The 11585-nt window shown below is 33.0% G+C and overlaps 1 protein-coding gene across 2 annotated transcripts in view; it reads right to left on the reverse strand.

The window, feature by feature from the left end:
- Positions 1-11585, reverse strand: part of LOC111398740 (serine/threonine-protein kinase tricorner-like) — a 22481-nt gene that overhangs the window by 9891 nt on the left and 1005 nt on the right. For both annotated transcript variants that reach the window (XM_023025804.1, XM_023025805.1), the window contains exons 2-5: positions 8772-8946; positions 7947-8030; positions 1927-2168; positions 1562-1805 (exon numbers count right to left, since the gene is read on the reverse strand). In XM_023025804.1, coding sequence (XP_022881572.1) covers positions 1562-1805; positions 1927-2168; positions 7947-8030; positions 8772-8946 — 745 coding nt within the window. The remainder of the gene's footprint in view (positions 1-1561; positions 1806-1926; positions 2169-7946; positions 8031-8771; positions 8947-11585) is intronic.

Raw genomic sequence — 11585 nt, forward strand, 5'->3', positions numbered from 1 at the left:
AATCCCCCCCCCCCCCCCCCCCCAAAATAATAAATAAATAAAATAAATTATAATATAATCATTTTACTCTAGGTGGTTTTAATTTTTATCATTTTAATAGTCGAGAGACTAAAGTGAAATAGTTATTTTTAAATTCTTATATTTTTATTTGGTCAAATAATTAGATTTTGATAGAACAAAGATAAGTATATCAATATTGGACTCTTTTTGTAGGTCTTAATTAATTAGAAATTTCGATTAGAGAAAAAATTATTTTGGATAATAACGCAGTAAATTAGACCCAATTGAAAGATGACAGGATAAATAGAATTTTACATAGTTTATAACCCAAATCAATTCTCTCTTATTGGGAACGTGTAATATAAATATTAGTCATATTTTTATATTAATTCTAATTCCATTATTTAAAAGTAATCCTTATCCAAATTCTATCTTTGTAGTTGTTAGTGAGTCTACTTTTGGTGAGATAGGTATTAATTATATGTTTTATATCAATCCAAGTACTCGTGTCATAGTATGATTTGTTTTATCAAAATGCATTTCCTATCCAAGTTTGGTACACGTTTTTCCATCACAATTGTACTACGACTCAACTATTATTTTTTTACTATAAATAGTGTGCAACTGTCCACCAAGAAATTTTACATGGCAATTGTCCCATAATTCTCCACCAAGAAATTTTACACGATAGATAGTAGAGAGAGAGTAATTTTGAAAAAGTCAATTTATTGATGCAGTCGACAAAGTGGAAAAAGATATTGGAATCCTTTCAAAAATTCATTTTATTTGGCGAGGTAAGATACTTTTGTGCAAGTGATTGTTTCTGTATACTTTTATATTCAATTAAATATGCATGAATTGTCAATGGACCTTCAGGTTCTTTAGATAGAGATGAAATCCTACGAGAATTTAATAGGACCTAATATGAGTGTGTCACTTGGTCATCGATATACTCTATAAGAGAAGAGTTGTACGAAGTGTTTATTTATTGTTGTATAATTGTGTATGAAAACTGCATGTATCTTGCTGGGTATTTTTAAATACTCATTCTTATTAAAATTTTACAGGTTAGTTCGATTCAATTGGATTTGTTGCAGGATGGTAATGTGGGTTACCAAGTGGATCAAAGAAAAGGAAAAATTATACCTTAAGTTTTATGTCTTTAAATTCTTAGTTGGCTTAAATTTATTCACACACATGCTTCTAAATTATTTAGTTGTTCATGTTTATTTCATGTTTAACTTAAGGTTTTGGATTTTCAGTATTTTTATTTTAAAAGAAATTATTTTTATAGTTCCGTATTTAAAACAAACAAAAGTTAGTCTTGGTGACACTTCAATGTTTATCAAAATTTGGGGTGTTACAAAAACAGCCTCACATTTGGTGCAAATGTATAAACAGACATCTTATAAGCCTGACTCCATATTTTCCTATTACAGAGTTTTCCTTTTACTTAAAGCATTATCTCACATGCCTCCAAACATGACTCAAAGCCAGCAGAGGGTTTTCCCCTGGGTGGGGGGATAAGAGAAGAAAGATTCTGAATTTGATTAATACTTACCAACTTTCTCCGATTCATCCGCCAGTGTTGAAGTTGTTCACGAGGACTTCTCCAATTACTAACATTAGCAGCATCTGCAATACGACCATCAATATCCATTGGTTGCCTTATATTCTCATCATCCATGGCCTCATTCTCATTCAAGGTAGAGAGAATTCGGCAATCAAGAGGCTTGCAAAGACCAAAGTCTGAGAGCTTCATGTGACCACTTTTATCAAGAAGCAGGTTATCAGGTTTTATGTCCCTGAGGAGGCATAAAGTAAAAAAAGTTGAACAATACAACTTCTTTAGTATGACTTAATTCACCAGTGATTTAGTTATAACATACAATACTTTGTTAAATGCAGAGAGAGCTGCAGACTCACCTGTGAATGTAATTATACTTGTGAATGGATTCAATGGCCAGGACACTTTGAGCAATGTAAAATTTAGCCACACTTTCAGACAGAGTGTCTTCTCTCATAAGCAGAGTCATCATGTCGCCACCAGGGAGATACTCCATAATAAGATACAAATATTCAGCATCTTGAAAAGAGTAATATAATTTTACTATGAAGTGGCTGGCCACTTCTGCCAGTAAGTTTCTCTCAGCCCTAACATGCTCCACCTGCCAAGATAGGCACATAGTTACACAAACAAACAACAGGCGTGCGCACTTTCTGAAAGACTTTCATATAGTAAATGGATAACTCATAACTGTGACTTACTTACAAGAGTTACTTATTAACTATTCCAAACACTTGCCTAAAAAGAAATTCATAATAAATGGATAACCTTGACTTTCTTACAATATAACCTTTTTAACTATTCCAAGTATTGAAACCTTAAAATAAGATAAAGCCAATTATAAAGAACCAGCTAAAACATCCGCAGTTCATAACTAATAATCATGCAATATAAATGTATACTTGAGGAGTCGTATTCCTTTTGAGATATCTTTGGAGACAATAAATTGGCTGATGATTGTGGTGTTGGAGATGAAGCTCTAGAATGAGACAAGGATTTGTGAACAATTTGTAGGAAGAGAAAGAAGGTATGCTTGGAGGAATGGAGACATTAACCTATAGAATGGAATAGAGTTAGAGCATGTTCAGCTATGATTAAAATGTTCTTTTGAAGTAAATAAGCAAGTTACAACATAATAAGATTTTTTTGATGAATTTGGAAATAAATTACTCATTTTAATGCTAGGGTAGGAGTTACTTTTCAAAAATGTACTTATTTTATAACTTCAGAACTATAAAAAATTAATTTACTTTACATGTTTGAGAGTAACTTTTACCCTTTTTAAGCTTAGCCAAGCATGCCTTCAATATGCTTCTGTCAATTGATTCTTTTAAAAAATGTAAAAACAAAAAATTAACTAATCACCCTTACAAACAAATGTGGTGATGTTTCAAAGGAGCTTTGGCAAAGGAACATGTCATACCATTCACCTTTTAGCCTCACCTTGACTCAGTATCAGAACTATTTTGATATTAAGCAGTTCCGTATATTTAGTCTATATCAGTGGAATAAATTGCTTCTGTCTAGAGCTGGTTAAAATATTAACTCACTTCTGTTCAACCTTTTACTACTAACATCAAGTATATAAAGCCTGAAGCAAGCAAATCTATGCCTTCTAAACTATAGAGGCTTCCATGCTGCAAGTCTGAACTCGTAGATCAGCAATCTATATTTCTTCTCTTCAAACAAACTGTGATGCAAAATGAAAGGTATATTCTAGGCATAAACCAAATCAAATCAATTAGAATAGAATTTTCCATTATTGTGTTTTATTGACTTTGGTAAGATAGTTGAGCTTGTCTCCTTTTTAAAAGGAAATCCTGGTTTTCCTTATTAATTGTAATTTTCCATTTTCGATGTAATTTAGAACCTATAAAAAGAGGCTCCTTAATTGTAACAAAGCACACTTGATTATTGAATAAAATAAAATCTCCCTCTCATTTCTCTTCCTTCTCCTTTCTTTCTCTTAATTTTTCTTTTGTTCGTTACACTTATCATTAATTTGGTATCAAAGCTTGACGCTCTCCTTTGGCCGTACTGTTACTCACATGAAGTATTACAGCAGGCACCACCCAATCTTCCCAAAAGAAAACTGAACCCATATAACAGCCCACCTCCATTAAAGTCATTCAACCTAACTGCCATAGCCACCAATCTTTATTTTCCTTTCAACAATTAAAAAGCAGAAACAATAAAAAAATAAAAAAATTCAACAGGGCAGCAAAAGACAAATTCAGAGATTTAAATTCTGCGTTCTATTTGTTCATTGTCAAATTTAAAAAAAAAAAATGGAGTTTGAAAATTTCAATTGCAGAGCCATCATAAACTTGTTGCTGTTGTTCTCAAATCTCAGCCCACTATATATAATCCACACTATACGTAAACCTTACACCCACATATATCAACTGTTACATATCCACAAACATCAAACCTTCATCCACTAAAAGGCCCAATTACAGATAAGCCCAAAGAGCTCACAACCAAAAACCCACACACAATCCATCTCTCCCACAACCCTTCCCCCATTTCTGCCACTGACATTCAACTCCACCAACCAAAAACCACCACCTTCTTCCCTTGCTGCTGCTGTACTACTCCTGTGTGACTGTACGCCTGCATACCTATGATATTTATTAAGTGTCACATATTTTCCTCTTTTCTTATCGCCTCGCCGTCTGCTTCCTCACATCACCCTCCTTTGCAACTTGTCCATTGCTGCTGTTCATATTCTTTATTGTCGTTCATTTTGCTGCCACCCACCGTGGGGTTTGTCCCCGATCGAAGACAATTTTCGTTTGATGCCTTCCTTCTCTCTGCACTTGCTTGCCTGATTCACAACACTCGGCTCATGTTGGCCTTGGTTGGCAAAGCTTGTTCACATTCCTCTTATTCACACATCGACTTTCTACCCAAGATTGCTCCTCTACAAAATGAGTTAAGTGGTATTACTCTTACCACCCTACCTTATGAGCTCCCCCCATGCAAGATAATCAATATGCTATCGATCTCTTCACTGATTCCTAATTACTAAATTACTCCCACTATAGGATAAACCCCACTGAGCGAGCTGAAATCTATAGGCAAATTAAGGCTTTATTAAATAAAGGTTTAGTTTGTCCTAACCTTAGCCCTGGTGTGGTTTTGATCTTACTAACCCCTAATAATATTGGCTCTTGGTACATGTGTGTTGATAGTCACGCCATCAACAAAATCACTGTTTAATATCGATTTTCTATCCTATGCCTTGAGGATATGTTAAATGAGTTGGCAGGATTTTTGCAAGTCTCCAAAATTGATCTACGGAGTGGCTATCATCAAATTAGAATTAGACCAGGGAATGAATAAAAAAGGCATTTAAGACTCAAGATGGTTTATACAAATGGTTGGTCATGCCTTTTGGGATGTCTATTGCACCGAGTACTTTCATGCAGGTTATGAGCAATGTCTTGCGACCTTTTATTGAAAAGTTTCTTATGGTCTATTTCTATGACATCTTAATCTATAGTCAGTCCCAAGAGGCACATTTAGATCACCTCCGATAGGTATTCCTTAATTGATGAGATGTAATGAGCAAAAGAACAATTAAGAGAAAGAAAGAAGATTGTATTTTATTCAATAATCAAGCGCACTTTATTATAATCAAGAAGCCCTTGGTATAGGTTCTAAATTATATCTAAAAAGGAAAATTGCAACTAGTAAGGAAAACTGGGATCTTTTTTTGAAAAGGAGACAAACTCAACTATCTTACTAAAGTCAATAAAACACAATAATGGAAAATTCTATACTAATTGATTTGATTTCATTTACATTTATAATATACTTTCCATTTTGCATCACTGTGTTTTTTAATCATCTAAAGAGCAAAAACGAAAAACATTTAGAGAAGATAAAGGAGACACGGAAGCGGAAAGAAGTAATAGGGATTCATTATTTGAACTCTTGCCTTTGCCATTAATTTTTAGGTCATTCACAAAAGGTCATGCAAAGGAAGGGGAATCGCTTGGAAATGCACAATTTTGAATAGAGTTAAATTTTGTCATTGTTTTTGTCTCCTAGAATGAATCTCTTATGTAGCGTCCAAAAATAAAATTTCGTTTATTCCATTTTGATACTTTTTCTTATTTTAGAGATGTTGAGAGACTGATATGAAAATAACTGTTGACATCATTATTTTTATTCGGTCAAATAATCAACTATTCATTTAGCTAGAATTTCCTATCAATATTGGACTTATTTCGAAGCTTATATTCAATGGTGAATTTTAAACTCGAGAAAAAGTTATTTCGGATAAATTAGGCTAATGTTTTTGTAGCTCAAAGAAATCTATATTTAACTAATGTTAATTAAGCATCTTAACAAGTCTAGCAACCACATGTGCCACTAGACAAATTGAATTTGATATCTAGATTTGAATTTAAGATAATTAGGATTAGTTTATTAGTTTTTCATTTGAATTCTATGTAACCCCATTTGACCAATTTGGAGCTTAAATTTTGTGTAATAGTTCCATATCTTGACTAGGAAAAATAAAAAATAAAAAATTTATTTAATACATAGTTAAGAGGCTTGCACTACTATTAAGGTAAAAACTAAATTACATTGTTGGGATTGATAAACATTTATGGGAGACCAAATCACTTGGGGCATCTAATCTGGCAAGACTAGTTTTCATTTTTTCATAGGAGATTATGCAATAGCCTCTCATTTTCACGCCATTTTTGATATACCTCATCAGATTATTTATAAAGAAAAGCAGAGCCATTTTCACCTCTAAGATTTGAAAGGAATACCATTTGACGTAGTCATTACTGTATCATTTAGAACTAAGGTAGGATCCTTGCACTAAGTTGATCGTTATATGAATTTAATTGTCATTCACCATGTTATTCTTTATGTTTGCTCATGAAGTATGTAAAGTTCCAATTATATGTTTAATTGATGGTCACAAAAGCTCATCAAAACTTTAAGTAGAATCTTTAGAATCTTTTGAGCATCGGTTTACTTATTTATGAAGGCAATATGTAAGAATACATGATTCGATGAATGATTATTATGTTCATACAGCATGTGTAGCCTATTAAATATTTCTTTGATATGCTCATTCCTATCTAATATTTTCAGAGTAATCAAAGATCCTTAGTGTCTCGACATGAATGGCATATTTTATTTTAAAGAAATTGATTTCTTATGATTTAGATTGTCGCTTTTTACGTTTAATAACCATTGAGGTGTCCAAAGATTTGTAGTTTAAGTTTATATTTTGAGACAGTAAATTTTAACGTTTAGGAATGTTTTTATAAATTTTCAGCATTCTGTACTTGTCTTTCAAAATTTACTACAATATATGTTTTTGGAATTTCAGCATGTTTTTAATTGGAAAATGATCCCTTATGAGTTATCTATCATATGCAATTGAAAACAAGTTGATCGGAGTCCCGTGGAATTTATTGTAGCATTTTTTTTAGTAAACTATGACAGATCAAATTCAGGGATATAGTTTAGCCTGTTTGAAAAATATTTGGGGGCCTCAAACCTCGTTGTTCAAAGCCCAAATTTTTATATGTTATACGAGTTTTATACTCGCTGATAAATTTTCATAATTTTTAGTCGAGATTTGCTAGGTCAAATCAATTTTGCAACTCACAACACAATCGGAGAAAAACTATTTTCAACTTGTCGATTTCTTTAAAACTCATTCCAAATCATTTTGTTCTATATTCTTCTCAAGTCCATATGTTTAAAATGGTCAAGACTTTACAATATTTATTAATTAATTTAAATTTAAAAAACATTTCTTAATCTCGCATGTTTGAAGGTTTATGTTAAAGACTCATATTTGGTAATGCATTGTGTTATAAGAATTCGGGGCGTTACATCTTAAGACAAAAGTAGAGGAGTTTTTGTATTTTCTTTTCCTTTTTGTGACATATGGTATTTAGGATAGGCTTAGGCTCTATTCTTTTTCTTTTTTTTTTCCTGAGTTTCAGGTAGCTAGATTCAATCTCCATATTGAATCTTTGCACTTAATCAGATCCTCATTTTCAATGCCTTCATAATAAAATATTTATTTATGAAAAAATATTTATTTATGAAAGGTTTGGGCTGCCATCACAAGTTAGGTTCTCCCCCCCCCCCCCCCCCCCCCCAGGAGATCTATTGATGTTGATGCATTAGGATTCTTGATACATTAGAATCCACTAACATCAATTGATATTTTCCACACTGCAGTATGATAAAAATATTGCATGCCACAAAACAAGCAGCCACCAATTAAGAGACTGAGCATGTTAAGTGAAGTAAATACTGAAGGACCAATGCACCAGCTACCGGGTCAAAGAAAGTTGTTTGACTAATAAGAAAGCTCCTATTTATTACTAACCTGTCCTCTTGAAAGCATTTCAGATTTCTTCAACTTCTTCATGGCATAAATATTGCCAGATTTTTTCTCCCGGCATAATCGAACCTGATGATTTGAAATTTATGAGAAGCAAAGAGGACAATAAATCGGTGTATGGATTGAAAAATATATTTATTTTTCTTACGTTTACTAAAGAAAAGCCAAAAGAATATCAAGTACCTAGCAAAGATAATATCAGGGATAAGATGCATGTGCAAATGATTTAAAATAAGAAAAATAAAGCAATCTTGATAATCAATTGATAGAAAAAAGTCATATATCATGCTTATGTTTTACTGAACAAAAGCTAAAAATAATGTCTAGTACCTAGCAAAGTGAAATATCAGGGATAAGATGCATGCACAAATGAATGACACAAATTAAGCACTCTTGATAATCAACTGATGGAAAGAAGTCATATAATCATACTTCAGAAACTTTTTCGAGTATGCCTTTAAATTATTGGGCTGTAGCCCAGTGTGGAGTTGGGAAGATAATTCTTTTCCCTTTCCATTTCACTAAAAATTGGCTCCAACTTTGTTTTTACTTCAAATAGGCCCAAAAAATATTTAGCCCACTCTTTATATCCATGTCTAGTCCAACGCTAAATTATAGCCCACGCTGAAGTCAAGTTCTAGGCCCGCCCTGTTTGGGACAAACGTTCACTTAAGGAAATACTGAGATCTAGTAGAGTCTTCATCTTACCAATGCAATTCATACACGAAAAATCGCAATAAGATGGCAAGATAACTTGGAGAAAATAAAAATTATAAAGGCTAAAGAGAGAAGTGCATGCAAATCACCAACCTCACCATAAGCTCCTCGCCCAATTATGGTTAAAAGATCAAAATCCTCTACACATATCTTGTTCCTTCTCAATCGCATAAATTCTGTCTCTTTTCGCTCTAAATCCTTGATGAGATTTATCTGTTCTTCTTTGGGAAAGTCGGACGATTCTAACTTTCTTTCTAATATCCATCGCCTAAAGTGAAAAGCATAGAACGTCAAAACTTAACTAGTGAATCTGCAACACTAATCTGGAATGTAGAATTGTAACTGAATTCCATGAAGTTGATGAGCCTGTAGCCTTCATATGAGCCAGATTTAACCATTGGTAGTAACAACATTCAAGAAAAGCATAAATTTTATTTTCCCTTCTGTACAAGGATATCAAGATCTCAAGATATTAATGGTAAGTAACATTAATTCTTAGCCATCAAAATAGGTATCGGTGAATGTAACAGATGTTAATTTAAATAAAAATAAAAATAAAAATAAAAATAAAAAATGCTACTGATTGAATTAGTCTCATCCAAAATCAGACGCAAAATTATTTGTCTGGATCCTGTATCTAATACTGTTCCTGAATATGTAGACAACAATTGGATTTCCCTAAGACACTTTAGACATCATCTCTTGTCCACTAATAAGTGTAGTTTCTACACTTCTTTCGGATCCTAAATGATGATATTTTGTTATTCTTTAGACAGATTAGTACCAAATTTGTTATTTATTGCTTTTATTACGAAAAATTCATGTTTCGAAGAAGAACTGGAAGAACGAATGGAAAATGGGGTAAAATGAAGCAAATCCAAAGTTTCGGATTAAAATGCAAATACTCAAAAGTTGTTTCGGACCTCACGATGAAGATTTGAGAGTGCTCGGGGTCAATTAGAAGAGAAAAGAAGTCAAAGGGATAAATTATAGTCAAAATATTATTATACATCAACTTTCAACTGAAAATGTTATACTTCAGACTTTTAATCTCATATTGAGACCCAATTTTGGCATAGCAAACTTTCGAATTGAAAAATTGATATTTCAAGAAGGATTGTAACCCTCTGAGTAAGCTTTCCAATGCACTTTCAATCACCCAAATCGGATATTGGAAGAGAAAGTTATGACAAAATAACTAAAAACTGTTCGGCTGGAACTTAGTCAAGGCGCGCCCTCGCCTGCAAGAGAGGCACATGCTCCCCAACCAAAAAGGAGGCTATTGAGGCACCCCAAGGCTCCCAAGTGCGCGCCCTAGATTACACTAGGCAGGCGCCTCAATGTTAAACGCGGAAGAATTTAGGTTAACTTATTTTATTTTGGTAATAAGTCTCTTTGGCATCATACAAATAGGAGAGTACGCCCACATCATTGAAGAACCTCCCTTAGACTTAAAAATTCATAGATTCAACATATTTTGGAGGTGAAGAACGAGGCTACATCATCAACATCAAGGGATGCTAGATTCTTGAAGATTATCCATCCAAAATCAAGATTTCATTCAAGAAAGTGGATTTCTCTATTTTGTTCCATATTTTTTCGATATGGGTGATGTCTTTTTATTATTTAATGTATAATTTAATAATTAGAATGGTTGGCTAAGTTTTTCATTTTATTAGATGAATGATAAACCATATTGTTTGTTTATTTTAATTCAAGACACTTAATTTAGTATTTTATGATTTTTCTTGATTGGTTTTGCATTCTCATTGAACTATTTAATGGCTTGATCATCAATTAGATAGTAAGTTGAATGTTGTAGTGTAGGAATACTTACAAGAAGTCTAAAATGCGGTAAAATCAACACATGGACAATATGTATTAGAAATAATATCTATAGCATGTGCAATCATGTGCGATAAATCTTGTGAATCAATGCATGTTTTCATACGAATTCGGACTAGAAATAGGATCGGGCCGTGTTAAACAAAGATTTAATACATCTTGGAAAGAATATTGAATAAAAGTGGATTATCGGTGTCTTGAATACATGAATTTACTAAATTATGAATTAAGAATTGAATTAAATGACAATTGGGAGATTCACGATTCCAATACAAATATTCACATATAAGATAAATAGTTTATTTGATTTGTTAGTTTAGGATTAGTATAGAAAACATACGAACCAACATTTTTTATTTTAGATTACTTCGAATTTAATAAAAGCTAAGATATTAGACATTATTCCTTGTGGGAACGATAACTCTCTTATCACAATTATTACTTGTACAACGATCTCATACGCTTGCGGAGTTTCACACGAACAAGTCCACACTTCACAAGATGACTACAGACTATAATGAATGGTTTAAACAAATGTCCGAACAGAGCCAATGATGACATCTTTGACCACGTGAATTGCCTACCACTAATTTGTTTTCCTATATATTAGACACAAACAGCATATAATTTGTCTATTTTCCCAGTCCAAGGGAAATTTAGTTTCATTTGGATAGATTTCAGCAGCGCCCAACCACAAATCCAGCCATTCACATGAAAAAGGAACAAATTCAGCACTCCTTCGAAATTATTGGTCGATGCAATGAAACGGCCTTCCTTCCATATTATTGGTGGACACTGACGTGATGTGCAACAGCTTCCATCTTAAGGATCAACTCTTCCTAAAATTTGCTTCTCAAATTCCAAGCAGGAATCTACTCTTGGTCAATGTTCCTATCTAAACTAAGTGCAAATATCATAGAAAGTACTGCAAGTGATCATCCATTCTGGTCTAACCTACAAATTGCCCACAATCCATATTCCTTAGTTAGGGACTCATTCCTCAACTCAAAAAATTAAACCCCCCCCCCACCCCCCCCCCCCCCCCCACAAACAAACAAAAGT

Source organism: Olea europaea, chromosome 8, assembly GCF_002742605.1.
Source record: "Olea europaea var. sylvestris chromosome 8, O_europaea_v1, whole genome shotgun sequence".
Taxonomy (NCBI): domain Eukaryota; kingdom Viridiplantae; phylum Streptophyta; class Magnoliopsida; order Lamiales; family Oleaceae; genus Olea; species Olea europaea.